General features: G+C 39.7%; 1 protein-coding gene across 1 annotated transcript in view; it reads right to left on the reverse strand.

Moving 5' to 3' along the window:
* LOC109302302 (cilia- and flagella-associated protein 47-like) overlaps positions 1-15,338 on the reverse strand; it is a 536,681-nt gene that overhangs the window by 112,206 nt on the left and 409,137 nt on the right. The window contains exon 14 of the mRNA XM_019523864.1: positions 598-757. Within this exon, the coding sequence (XP_019379409.1) occupies positions 598-757 (160 nt within the window). The remainder of the gene's footprint in view (positions 1-597; positions 758-15,338) is intronic.

The following is a 15,338-nucleotide window of genomic DNA, read 5'->3' on the forward strand; positions in this document are numbered from 1 at the left end:
GAAATGCACTGTGTCAAAATGGCAGCATGTTAAAACAACTTGCTTATTATCTCCTATTGCTGCTCACTAGCATTTGAGAACATTTCCTCTGATCTGCTCTTACATATTTCCCTGCAAATCTGTAACAAGTTCATTTATGTTAGTACTCAGATGAGTGCAAAAAATCAACAAACAAAATCAGCATAGGGCCAAATCTGTTTCTTGTAGCTGATTATGTACATATACCAATTGTTTATTTACTAGTTCAGTTTAGTGTATGAAAGAAAACCGGAGGCATCCCACTGTTTTTTCCATTTGCCCAATAAGCATAATGCCATTCTTGACACTTGTTGTAGTTTTAATTTCCCAAATTTAAGAAAGGTTTTCATATTGATTAAGTCCTGCTTCTTAATGCTGACATGTTTCCTTGTTGTGATCTTAAATATTATATTGAACATTTCTCTCATGATGGACAAATTTCTGCCCCCAAAGTCACAGAAACAACTCAATTTGAAGGCAGTGGGATTTGCATGAAAGTAGCTAAGGAAAAAAAAAAGGATCATCATCTAGAAAAATCCTCACCAGTCATTTTTTTTCTTTTCTTCTTACAATAATTACCTTTTCAGTTCTTTATTTAACTCTACAAGATCCTCACAAAGCCAGTTTTCACCATTTTCCTTAACCACATGGACAACTAGCACAGCTTCATACAGTTTCATTGTATCAGGCATAAATAAAACTGGGATGTCCAATGTGCCTTTTGGTGATAATAGGATTCCTGTAAAATATAAAAAAACAGTTCACTTAAGGGGAAAAGGATATGTTGTAGAGGCTCCAAGAGTCACTCAATTACTTTCTTTTAATATGTTCAATAGAACATCCAGTAAGCATTGTATAATAAAGGACATTATCTTCTCAATGATAATAAAATGAAGTTCAACTTCTTCTAACAGTCAAATACTGTTTTGTTGCTTACAATAGACTTTTCCAGCGCATGCTCTATCTCCCTCTATTGGAGAGTAATAGCAGTTTTACAAATCAGTTTTTCAGTATTTGCTATATTACTTGAAGGCTCAGTTTCTTAAAAGAAGTTTTTACATCAGAATCTTATCACTCATTAAAAAAAAGGGTGGGTACTCACAGGTTATTAGAAACATACTCTGAGTAAACACTAAATGCTCAAAAGCTGTAAAGTAAACTTAAACTATTTTCTATATTTCTCAAATGATTTGGCTAAGCTGTTTTCATTATTAAATGAAAATTATTTTTGATGGAAAAAGTCAAGAGATTGTTATTTGGATAGGTAGGTAAATAATCAAATGTTAATAAAGTGTCTTCAAAAAACACCGACTAGGTAATATAGTAACTGCATGATATTTTGATACTTACCTGTTAACAGAATACTTAAAATGATTCCATGTTCTTTATTTCATATAATATCACTTCATTTGAGAACTAATTCTTCTATATCCATTCCAAATGTTTGCAAATGGCTGTGGTCTGTGTGTATTTCATACATTGCAGCCTGCATCTCTTCTCAAGTTCTCACTCACAGAACCCCTTTTATCTATAATTCTTGTCCTTCTTGGCCTACTTATAAAGCCCCAATGCTATTTTATAGACGCAAGCTAAACAACTATGAAGACTGACTTCAAACATCCACTTTTAATATACTATTTTGAGAGAGGGAAAAAAGCTTCTCATAAAATTTTAAGGGCAGAAGGAACCATTATAATTGCCAAACCAGGATAACACATGCCAAGGTTTCCCTGAATTAATTCCTGCATCAAATCTGTGGCTTCAAGTTGTTAATATTTCTGACTATATCAGGTCCCCTCCTAAGGATGGGGGAGACCTGGTCAAGGAAAGGGGAATCATCAATGCCCACTTGAAGGAGCATTTTGAAGACCTTCTCAATTGAGACTCTGTTGTTGATGAGAGTATTCTCAATGCTATCACACAAGACCTAGTCAGAGATGATTTCAGATCCCTCCAACTCTTGATAAGGTGAGGAAAGCTATCAAGCACAAGGAAAGCCATCAACCACAAAGCATCTTAAGTGGATGGAATCTTCATGGAAATCTTCAAGCAGGGGAGAGAGGAGCTCACACCACCGCTTCATGCCCTCATCTTAAAGATCTGGAATGAGGTCATCTGGGATTTTCTCATAAGGGATGCCATGATCATGACAATCTTCAAGAAAGGAGACTAGACCAACTATGGAAACTACTGAAGGATCACTTTGCTGTCCACCACAGGAAAGAATTGAGAGAATTCTCCTGAACTGCTTCCTCCCACTTACTGAAGAGGTGCTGCCAAAATCTCAGTGTGGGTTTAGGGCATCAAGAGGCACAACTGACATGATCTTCACAGATCTCTGACTGTGAGGAAAATGCCAGGAACAACATAAGCATCTCTACATAGCCTCATTTGACCTCATGAAAGCTTTTGACTCAGTCAGTTGAGAAGTGTTCTGGAGGATTTTTCTGAAGTACAGATGCCCAGCCAAATTCATCACCATTCTTTGCCTGCTCCATGACACAATCCAAGCAGTGGTCCTCAGTAATGGATCTACAACAGATCCCTTTGAGGTTAAAATGGGAATTAAGCAAGGCTGCATCGTTGCTCCAACACTCTTCTCAATATTCCTTGCCGCAGTACCCCATCTGACCACCGCTGGAACTTCCAGCTGAAGTGGACCTGAACTACCAAATGGATGGTGAGCTGTTTAATCTCAGCTGACTCCAAGGCAAAACCAAGACCACCCCAACCTGAATCATTGGGCTCCAGTACATTGATGATGCTGTAGTGTGTGCACACTCAGAAGCAGACCTTCAGGCAATCATTGACATCTTAACCAAGCCATGTAAAGAAATGGGCTGATCCTGGATAGGCGTCATCAGCCACTTTCAGACACACAGATAAGACAATCATGGAAGACAATCATCTTTCACTGTGAAGGATTGCTGAAGATCTGTTGCTATTATTTCATATTTACTCTCAAACTACATGCACCTGCCCCACCCAAAATGAGCCCCCCAAAAACTGAGGATTCTGTCTTAAACAAGGAAGCTGCATTTCTGTTTGGAACAGAAGCATTCATATTGCAGCAGCAGTGGAATTACTGTTTAGGTAGCTGAGGAAGCAGAGGGATCAGAGCAGCTGGTCAACATTTTAAGCTCTGCAAATTGTTCCACATAACAAGAAGATACTGGTGAGGAAGCCAGGTATCTCCAATGCAAATATTTGTTAGATATTATAATGTACAACATCTTTTTTCTGAAGACAAGAGGACTCAAACAACAAAACCCATTTTTTGCTCACATCTCCAAAGTGTCTTTCAAGCAAGACCTTATAAATGCAAAGCACTCTTTAGCCTTTTCTCAGGTTAGGTTACCTGTGCTTCCTTGACTGTCAGACTTACCTGTCCATAACTGTGGGCTGCTATAATCCTCCTCACAATATTTCACATGCACACAAAACACTCTTTAAAAAAGCAATGCTCAGCCAAAGTCATTCTACATGGATTGCTCAAACCCCGAGAAGACTCATTAATCCCTTAGTTCTTGATGGAGATATACGACCCTGTTTTAAATTATAATTATTGATTATTTCTGTGACCATAGCAACCAGTAGTACTCCTCAGGGTTTAGGATCCTATTGTACTAGGTGCTATTAAAACATGGAATACTGAGACTGTGTGCTTCTTGGGGAAGAAACTATCTAAGTTTGCAGTGCTTGTAGGGAAAATTTAAGGAGCAAGTCAAAGCTGGTGAAGACATGTATGGGAATCAGAAAAAAATGGGTAAGTTGAGTTCTTGAACTGAAGTAGGAAGGAATTTATTTGCAGTGGAGATGTCTGGTTGTAAGATTCCCATAAGAGATACTCCACAACACAGGAGCAGACACAGAGAAAGTGCATGTTGTGAGTCAGCCAGAACTGCAGGTTGACAGGAAGGACACTGGAGTGGAAGGGGAAGCAAAAGAATCAATGTGGAGGTGAATCAAGCTCTGAGAAAAATCAACAGATTTTCTCTGAGAGCTGCTCTAATTAAAGTACCACCACATGTTGTGTATCAGCATCCTCCTGGTTAAAAATGGCGGCAGGAGTGCTTGAACTAAAGCTTGTTCAATAAACTTTAGTTCAAGCACCCCCGCCACCATTTTGAAGCATGGGGACATTGCTGGAGCTTGGTAATTGCCAAGTTTTTCTAGGGTAATGAATTCTACACTGGATTTAGCCTAGGGTAGGGCTGTATGTCATATGTCTACTCCTTTTTTATACTGACCTGAACATCTGAGTGTCCAAAAAGATGCTCATATAGTACACATTTTTAAACTGCTGTATATGACGTATTATTTTGGTCTACATCATAATAGACAAAAGACTGGAGTACAGCAATTGAGCTACAAATTGCACAATAGTTAGCCATTTCAGCAGAGACTAAATGGGCCTAAAGGCTGACCCGTGCTATCACTCAAAGGAGAAGGTTTCAGTGAACAGGATTAAAACCCACTGATACCACAGTTTCAGATTGTATTAGAATAGTCCAAGTTATATGCACTCTGTGCCACTTTTCTGGCACCATTCGATACATTTCTTTGCAAACTGAAAGATTTTTTGTTACCTGATACTTTCTATTATAAAAATTCTATTTTCAGTTGCTTATAGCTTTGCTCAATTTCAGAGAATCTGCCTCAGACATTCTTTATTATTACTTTTACAAACATTATTCAGCCATTTCTGAAAATGAAATAAGGAAAAATATAGTTTTTGACATTTAAAAAATATGTCTATGATCCTTTAACTAAGGAACTCTAGGAGTCCTGTGCTATGAAGCAACTGCCAGAAATTTGGAAAGCTTGTTACCTGAGGGTCAGGGACATAGCTGCTCAAATTTGACTAAGCTATGACCTTTTGAAACAGACTCACAGAGGCATTAAAATTTGATAGTCAATCTTTCTGAAGATTCCATCTATACTGAGCGTGCCTATTAAAGTTCCTGCCAGCCAATCAGCCTCTCTCCTCAGAATGGCAGAGAATGTTTCAGCTTAGTGATGAAAGGGTTGAGCAGTACTTTCTCTTTAATGGTTCCTTCAGACAACTTAAAGTCATTTTGGTAATGAGAACTAATAGGAGAGAAACTCTCCTCTGCTCCAAGCGCTCCCCGGCTGATGACCAAGTGTACTGGAAAAGAGGAAGAAAGCATTCTAAGTAGGGCTGTCAAACAATTTAAAAGATTAATCACAATTAATAGCAAGATTAAAAAATAGTTGTGATTAATCGCAATTTTGTGTAGTTAAACAATAAAAGAATCCCAATTAATTATAAATATTTTGGACATTTTTCTATATTTTCAAATAAATTGATTTCAATTACAACTCAGTGCCACAAGGACAGAGTAGAACTGTGCTAATTTCCACGTAGTGATTAAATACAGTAAGTGAAAAGGGTCAAAACTAGGGTTACCATATTTCCAATTCCAGAAAAGAAGACACCTGTCGGAGGCACACCTCACTCCCAACCAACCAGGCACTGCTAGTGCCCTCATGCCTGACCTACAGCCCCTTGGCACTGCCAGTACCCTGCATTCCTGACTCGCAGTCCCCTACTCCCCCCAGCAGTGTTTCCTGAGGCTCCCCAGCCCCTGCAAGCACGGGCAACAGCCCCTGTACTGTCGGCCCAGCCATGGAGCTCCCCACTGCCCTCAAAGGTCTCCCCGCCTCATTCCCACACTGGACGGGCAGGTGCCCCACTCTGTCCTGTTGCAGCCCTGGCACCCAGCAGCATGAGGGGATGTTTTTCCCCCAGCGCACATAGCCAGGCAGGCAGCAGGGAGCAGGAGGGGCCACTTTTCCCCCAGCACACATGGCAGCAGCGAGTAATGTGTGTTAAAAAAATAAACACATTGTTTTTGCATTAATCATGCCGGTTAACAGTGATTAATTAACAGCCCTAATTCTAACTGATATTTAGCAAAACGAGAAACATCCAAGGATTCAGGGATGGTCCAGGGAAACTAGTTGAAAAAAATGAGAACCAAGATGGACCAGGAGCAGGAATTATTAGGACTGGGAAAAGATCTGGATGTGCACAGCATGAGACAAGAAGCTGAGGCAGGGCAGGGAGACAGACCTGGATAACAACAGGCTAAAGGTATCTAGGCTTGTTTGGGAAAGGTGCAAAAGGGTCCATCACACAGCCCTCTGAATCTTGTAAAGAACCTAAGATTCCTGAGCCATAACATTCTTCTGTGGTGCCTCATTTCCTATTAGTGTGTCACATATGACTGTTGCTATCCAGTCACTCCTGTAATTCTAGTTGTACAGGTCTGTATTATGGATCTAATGCACTGTGCAATATAATTCTATGTAGAGATTTTAGGAGCTGACTTGGTTAACAGCAGCACTGATGAGGTATTCTACCGAGGCAAATTTACCTCGCTTCTCAAGGTAACTTCAGTGTAGACATGCCATAAAGAATTCTAATGCAACTGATTAACCAAATGTAATTAAATAAGATATAATTTGTTTAGTTTCCTTTTCTGAACAAATCTAGGAAATGAGATATGGAAAAAAATTAGTAAGGTTCTAAATTGTGTGCATGAAAGTCAGGAAATGTCTAACAAAGATGATACCATTCAATCTTAATTCAGCCTTCTTGGGCTATGAATTATAATACAATCTAGAGTTATATATTCACGTACAATCCTTCCTACAGGGGGCTGCACAGTAGCAATTAAAGACCTAATTTAGGGACCATGGCTCCATAAACATGAGATTAAAAGTCTTAGGCTAAAAATATTTACATTTCTACATCTAAGAGCATTACCCAATATCACTTAAGGAAACTAAACAACTGCTTTGCATTAGCAATTGCTTAATTTCTGTGTATTCATAACATAGTCAATCATACCACAAGCAATTTATCTGTGAAATGATTGCTTAAAAAATATCTTAATAATGTACCTTCAGAAAAATAATGTGGGTATCTAGACAAGTAATTACAGTACATTTACTTGTTTTCTTCCAATAATAGGTACAAATACTTAGTTAATTCTTAATATTCTTAGCTGATACACTTTTGCAACCTCTTAGACCTGTCTGGTGTTTCAATGATATTAATATTCCATTACCAAGCATATAAATATTATTTCAAGAACAAGAAATTGCTCCTGAAGTGATCACCAGAACTATGTTTTATCAGACAGGTGGTAAAGAAATTTCAGTATGTCTCAATGCAACAGGCTTAGATGTCCCCAACTGCCTTTGGCTTCACACAATCTGTGCTGGTTGCTAAGGGCACTTGGAGTCCAGTTGTGATGTTCCCTTCCATTGCCTGTCACCTCTACACAGGAAGCTCCGAGGTTGAAGCTGACATTCAGCTGAAGCTTTGTATCTCCTGGGAACACCCCAGGAAGGCAGTCAAGCTAATTTTTGGCCCCTTTTGTGTTGCCAGAGCAGCTAGAGGCCAGCAGCTAAACTGAGAATGAATCACTCTAGGCCAGGTTCTATTTCACCTATTAGTTGTCTAAATTGACCTAAATGCCTAAGTCCACCATCTTCAAGTCTGAAAATCTATTAATGCATCTACTTTATAACACATCATCATATGACCCTTAAGGCTGAGTCACCAAAAGAAAAAAACAGCAAAGACAAGATCCCCCCACCTTTTGCATTAGCTGTGTTTCAGGGGCTCGAGCAGCAGGATGGTATAGAATCACTTAGTCCCTTAAGCTCATTTATGTGCATAATAGCTGAAATACAATCTGGCCCACCACTATCTTTCTGAAAAAAAATCATGGGGAAAAAACAACTGTGCTCCCCCAGCTACAAATTAAGTGAGGCTTTCTAATTTCAATTATTTTAAACCTCAAAATAAGCAGCACACATTGGATAATAATTCTGTGTTCTTCTCTGTACTCCTTACATATATTGTATGTACAGTAGCCTAATTCTGCCTGTTAAAGAAACCATTTGTTTCTTAAAATATATATTTTAATAGTGAACCTGCATGACTGCATCCTGCATTCAGTTTGGTGGAAAATAGGCTATTAAATACCATGGAAATACTAATTTTATAATACCACTGGTAACCAGTGATGCAGCTGCTCACACTTCAATACAAACATTCTTCTTCTTATAAACAGTTTATAATGACAGTAATTCCTGCATTACTACACTTGCCTATGACTGTCCACTAACAAATTCATCATTAACTTCTAGTAAAAACTTCCTTCTGGTTTTATTTAATTAATAAGATAGATGAATAAGTGTACTTGCCCCCAAAAAATCACAGTTGGCTTCATGTTCCTCTGCTATCATTTCTACCAAAGAAAGTCATACCAGCATAGACAATATTTTATGTGATTTTTCCAGAGGGCAAGGAAACAGATGGAACCGAATGCCTGAACTGGCCTTGGTTCTGATCAGAAGTCAAAATAACTTGCTATACTCTGCTTGTTTTTCTCACAAGATGAGCCCTGTCAGGGTCTACAGAAGCATTCAGCCTAGTAGTTAGATCCAGGGGTGTGTTACTAGCGTCCATAGTCAGGGGACAAACTGAAGTCAAAGCAGGGTTCACATGTCGAGCCAGAGGAGTTACCAGAAGCACAGGTCAGGAAGCAAACTGAAGTCAAACTGGGGTTCAAAAGTTCAGGGACTGGGTACATGGCCAGGAATGCAGAAACAGGCAGCAGGGAAGTCACATGGACAAAAGCTGCACTTAGACTGAGACCAGGGTGTTGCACAGCAGGTGCTAGGTGCTGCAAGAGCTCCTTCAGAGCAGTCCTGGAACCAGTCAGCAGCCTCAGGCTCAACTGGCCCTGCTTGGGGTTTGAGTACTGCCGAGCTAGTTACCCAGCTGCAGTGCAAAGACCTTACAGGCCCTAGCATTCTGGATTTGTTGCAATTTCTGTCTCTTGTTTCAGCCCTAGGAAGAGGTGCTGAGTACATGGGGGTCCGAGGGGTGTGGCTTGTCTTGGGAAGAGGGCTGTCACCTGAAATGCATAAAACTTTCCACATGTCCAACATTTTAGGCCCTACCCCAGCAAAAATAAAAATTGGTGCTTATGGCCCTAGGGAAGGTGCCTACACAAAGTCACCCTTACTGAAGTAATATAGGTATGTAACATTATGGTCAGGTTTTCACCTGTTGAAGACTGGGTTATTTTTTGTAAACTGAAGATGAAAGAAAATATTGCCATCCTACTGTTACAGCTTAGAAATTATAGGCACAAGGGTTAAAGTCTCAGATTGCACAACACTAAAAATCTGGGGTGGAACACTCTGGACAGAGGAATGAGAAATACATTTTGCAAGCTCTTTGAAGAGCTGCCTTTTGCTTATTGACTGCCCCATTATTTTATTTGAATTTTAGCCAGCTGTTAATTGACTTAGGATTTACTTTTTCCATGGTATTGAAGTAAATGGGTGATAAAGTTGCTCAATTCAGGACAGACAGTTTCTCTGTATATTGCTGTCTGTAGATATCCCAAATGTCTTGCAGTGATTTAATAGAGATGCTGTGCCAGAATCTTGTGATTCCACAGGTAAATACTCTGAGTGAGGAAGAGTGATTGACCCTCAAAGCCTTTGAGATCTGCGGGAAATGAGAAAAAACATCTGAAAGCAATTCCCTCCTACTTACTAGTTTCCTCAGGAAATCTTTCGCAAACCTCAGGGTCACATATGCTGAAAGAAATAGATAGGTCTGCTAAAATCAGCTATGGCTGTCCTGGCACTCTCCATAGTTGTCAGCTCAATAAGTTCAGAACTGTCTGTGTGCCATAGATGTCAGAATCATTATGGAGAATACTCCTGGATGTTAACAGAAGTTAGATGCTGCTGGAAGTGGTTTGCTAATACCTTCACAATGAACACACCCAGAAAGGGAAGACTGAGTTCAGAAAGCAGATAGCAATGCAGTGTCTTTTGTCTGGTAAGCAATGAGAAGTACACTCACAGCGCTAGTGAAAGGCATGTCCAAGCATAGCTCACATGCCTTCACCAGCCAGAAGAAGCAAAATTCTGGTTTATGTGTTAAAGCAAAAGACTTCCCTTCACATGGTATAAGTTGTCTTTAGTGACTTGGTTGAATACTAAATTGGGAAACTAGACTCTAGCACGGGGTGCTCCAGCATTCTTTTTTTTTTTTAATGAGTCTTATGCTCTGGTGACACTGCTCCGGAAAATGTTGGGGGTGTCTTTAAAAAAATAATGGCATGAGGGGAAGACTGGTTGTTTAGACTTTACCCCTTACTTGAAAGGCATCATATCATCAGTATAATAAACACACAAAGTATGTATTAGAGAGTACTTATAAGGCTTTTTTTTTGGCATTTCATGAAGCTTGCATTTAATAAAATTTTGTATACTTTTGGCAGGGACTTTGTGGTTTATTTCATTACCAGATTTAATTTAGAAGGGTTTCTTTGTCATGCTAAAGAATGGATACAAGTTAAACATTTGCTATTTAGATTAAAACAAATGGATTGGGAACAGAGCTCAGTAATTAAATACGTAGTTTTCTTTAATGCAATTTATTTGGTTTTTCAATGAAGCCTGTCTAAAAGGCCAAGCATGAGCTTCCCTATTCATTTATAAAATTACCCTTATCTTAGTAATAGCCTACAGTACAGCTGCTGCTAAAAATCAAAACAACTTTGCATTATATAAGAGTAATATCAATTTCCTGTAGTTATCATAAAAGTGCAGTAACAATTAATAATACAACATAACATTCATCCTAATTTTTTTTAAAGTGTTACTAATTATAGGAGTTTGTTTACCTAGTCATAACCATAACAAGTAAAATTACATTTTTAGTACTTTAACTCTTAGATAGCCTCCATTATTAGTATATTCTTAAGTAGTAAAGATCATGCTCTTGTTGAAGATATATGCTTAAAATTTTATTGCTGGTCTTTTGTATGCCCAACACAGGTTTACTGTCTAATTTATTATGCTCAAAATCTCTGATACTCCCATGTTCTTATATGACAGTTCAATAGTTAGGTTTGTGTAGGCATGTTCTTTGGTGGTGCTTTGTCAGGGGGAGGAGAGAGAGGTGGAGGAAAGATCTAGGCTCCCAGGCTACATAAAAACATTTGAATCACTCTTTGGCAGTCCCTGCTTTTCCTTGCCATTGTGCCTTCACTGTTGTATGACAGTGTTACAAGGCTGCTGAGTGTCATGAATTCCAGGTGACACTCACACACTTGGAAGCTTTAATTGTGCTGTCACCCCTGCTGCAGTGTTATGCAAGTGTCTCAGCTGCAGGGATACCCTTGCATTTTCCCAAAGAGCTGTTGTGGTGCTAGATTTTCAGGTTCTCTTTACAGGAGTCAAGTCTGATGACTATATGCTGGAAGCAGAGCAGAGAAGAGGTAGAAAATAAGACCTCTGGATGGCTGTAGTATAGTAAAATGCAGGAGCTCTTTACCATATATAAATGGAAGGTGAAATGGACACATGGGGAACAGTGAGTAACTGGAAAGGGAAAGGAGTGCCAAAAGGGAAAGGAGTGGGGGGAGATGAGAATCATAGGTAAGGAAATAAATTGGAGGAACACATGGGTTCAGAGGGCATAGTGGAATGATATAAGATAACTGAGAAGGCAGGCTTTGATAATTATTAGATAGCAAACAGTGATAGACCCTTTGCAGTTGTAATTTTAAAAAAGAAAGACTAACTATACATAAAGATGGAAGAAGCAGTGGAGAACAGAAAAAGAAATAAGAAAATCAAAAACTAGTAAGATTTTTATATGCTTAGTTTGCAATAGTCAGCAAAGTCAATTTAATGGAGAATTAGTTGTTTCCGTTATTTCAATTCCCTTTCCCCCCCTCAAAGTACTTGGATGAAAAATAAGCAAAATGATCTTTGAGCATACCTCCCATTTGAACACTATATAATCTTTATTTTCCTAGTGACAGCACATATCATCATGAAACAGGCAAAAATGCTGATGAATGTTGACGGGAGTCTGTACTTTAGAAGGATCCTTCACAGTGATTCTCGGTTGAGAGAGTTGAAGGCTTTCATGAGGTCAAAGAAGGCCAGGTAGCGAGGTTTATATTGTTCCCCAAATTTTTCTTGCAGCTGAAAAACAGTGAAGATCATGTTAGTTGTGCCTCTTGATTCCCTAAACTCACACTGAGATTCTGGGAGGAGGTCTTCAGCAAGTGGAAAGACACAGTTCAGGACGGTTCTCACAATGATCTTTCCTGTGGTGAACAGCAAGGAAATCCCTCTGTAATTTTCACAGTTGGTCTTGTCTTCTTTCTTGAATATTGTCACAGTCATGGCATCGTTGAGGTCAGCTGGGATTTCCTCATCATTTTAGATCCTTAATTTGAGGGCATGGAGCTGTGATATCCCCCCTGTTTAAAGATTCTGGCAGCAATTCCATCAGCTCCCATGCCTTGTCATTCTCCATCTGCTTGATGGTTTTCTTCACCTCATCAAGAGTTGGAGGGATTCCTACATCATTTATGACAAGGTATTGTGGGATGGCATTGAGAACACTCTCCTCAATAACTGAGTCTTGATTGAAAAGCTGTCCAAAATGCTCCTTCCAACAGACACTGATGACTCCCCTTTCTTTGATCTGGTCTCCTCTATCCTTAGGTCTCAAGGCAGTTGGTCTCTGAGTGCTTGGACCACAGATGTTTGGTGCCACTGAAAAACCCACACATATGGATGTCAGTGAGGTGATGAATCTCCTTTGCCTTGTCTTCCCACCATCTGTTCTTCATATGGCAGGTCCTCCTTTGAACCTGTGCCTTGGCTTGTTGGAGATTCAGTTTTTTTACTTGGAGTTGATGTCATTCTGCCAAGCACAAAAGGCCTTCCATTTACAGTTGATCAATTGTTAGGTCTCATGGTCATTCTCATCAAACCAGTTTTAATGTTTCATGGTTGAGAATCCAAGCATCTCTTCACAGGCACTGATGATGGTGGACTTGAAGGAACCCCAAGTGCTGCCAACGTTCTCCCATTGTTGTTGAATTCACCAATTTTTCATTAAATATTGATGGAAGAGGTCTCACTTGACTAAGACCTTGAGTCCTTTGATGCTGATCTTCCATTGGCATTGCTTCTGCTGCAGCCATCGTTTGGGAGCCAGTTGGAATGAAATAACGAAGTGGATGAGTCGGTGATCTGTCCAGCAATTGTCACCTCCTAGTATAGCTCAGGTGATACAGACATCTTTGTGATCCAACGCACAAACAATGATGCAGTCAATCAGGGGGCAATGCTTAGACTGCAGTCATTGTTATGATGTCTTCTGCCTGCTTTTCTGGCGTAACAGGGTGATGGTGCTGGTGAGTCTATATTCCACATATTTGTGTAAAAAGAGGATACCACTGGAGTTGATCTTTCCCACTACTTCATTGCCAGTGGTTCTGTTCCTGAGATGAGTCCCTTCCAGTTTTAGTGTTGAAATCACTGAGAAGAATCAGTCTGTTGTTAGGCCACACCTGTGGTACCACACTCTGGGCATTCCCCACTAGGACTGTGCTGATGTTACAGGTCCAAAAATTGGTTGTGTCATTGATTTTGACCACAGTAAAGGTGCTCCCCCTGGACGCAGTTATCCGGTCAGGAAAAATGTAGGCAGACTATGTTCAGGGTGCCTTTTCTAGCCCCCTCCCCATGTAGGGAAAGCAGAGCAGAACTTGAAGAGGGCTGCTCAGTCATAGTTACAGCTGCTGAATCACACTCCTGGTTCCAAGTGCTAGATGACATTCTTGTAACTGTTGCCTTCATGCCAGTTCATGACTAGGAGCTTCCAGACCTCACAATCCTACTCCTGTCATCACTATTTAGTAGCCAATGTGCTGGAAAAACTATTCCCATGGAAGACACCTGTGCATGATTTCTTTTATCATGGAGAAGCTGCTGCACATCAGTTTCCACATGGCTCTTGAAAGAATGGCACCTTGATCCAAAATAGCAAGGAGGCCAAGATCATTAGAAATCTTGTTGCACTGCAGCCTTCATCTGTCCTCATACCCACTGAGATTCTAACATCGTCTTCCACCTGCTCTGCTGTTGAAGGCTTGCAGACCCATGGCTGGGGGCCAGGCAGGCTTATTATAATGGTGACCTGTACTTGCCATGTCACAGCATTGTCAAAGGATATATGTGGTTTTCAGGAGCGAAAGCATTGCCATTTGTTGTCCTACCGCATTCTGTGGTGCTACCACTGCTTGGTCCATGACTGCTTATTCATCAGAGTTACCACAACTCATTAACACAAAAACATAGGCATCTCTGAATTAGTTTAAAAGGTGCAACTCTTCCCTGCCTTCTGCCTGCCTACAGAAAGACAGATTGACATGTGATGATATCTGAATATAAAACACCCAGTTTATTAGCACTTAACTTCTGGCCTGAAATCTGACAAAAATGGCAACTGAGTAACCATGCAATTATTCTCAATTAAAAAAATCCACACACAAAAAAGTTATTCAACTATTAGAGTAAGTATCATCTTCCCTATTGAAGAAAATGATAACAAACTAAAGCCCACCACCCCTCTCTCTCTGAATGAAGGTTAAAAGTCTACTTTGACCTGCAATATTGCATTAGAAGTTTCACTGCTGCACTCCTATATTATTTTTTTAAGATCACAACAAAAGTTTATTTATTTAATCTTAGTCATAGAATGTAATAGTCTAATACTCAACACTCAAGACTGTGTTTTAAAAAAAACTATAACTATTTCTGTTCAGGTGCAACTAAATTATTGATCTGTCATACTTTGTATTATTTTTGATGATGAGAAAACATCCCACTTATAAGGAATTACTGCCCCTTGATTCTATATATACCCCAGGACAATCTCTCTATCAATGCTATTGAAAGATTTCTTTTACCTATTTTGTTCATCTGAAAGCAGGATTTCGATTTTCCTTTTCTGAAAGCTTGTGTTTTGAAAGGACTTTGTGAGAATAGACACATGACCTTCAGGAATTCTACCACAGCTCTTTCTCCATTACGTTTACACACACACACATACACACGCACACACACCACTTTGATGAACTTAACAGGTCTTCTAGTACGTCTGTCAGAAATTCCTGCATTGTATGAACCAACGGTCTAAATGGCAAATGGCAGCGAATCAACAGACATCTGTGTGACCTCTCATTATTTTAGGCAAAAGTTTCTGAAATATTGAGCAGGGGTTAGGGTGGACATAAGTTCAGATATTGTTTCCCAACATGTTTTTGGATGGCAACCTATGAGAATAAGTGTGAAGTTCTGTGCATGTGACTGCTGATGTGTAAAACCCATTATGGATCTCACAGATAGTGACACAGCTGAAGAAAAAAAAATGTAATGATAGA

Source organism: Gavialis gangeticus, unplaced genomic scaffold (genome assembly GCF_001723915.1).
Source record: "Gavialis gangeticus isolate Ggan-Ray unplaced genomic scaffold, GavGan_comp1, whole genome shotgun sequence".
NCBI classification, from domain to species: Eukaryota; Metazoa; Chordata; order Crocodylia; family Gavialidae; genus Gavialis; species Gavialis gangeticus.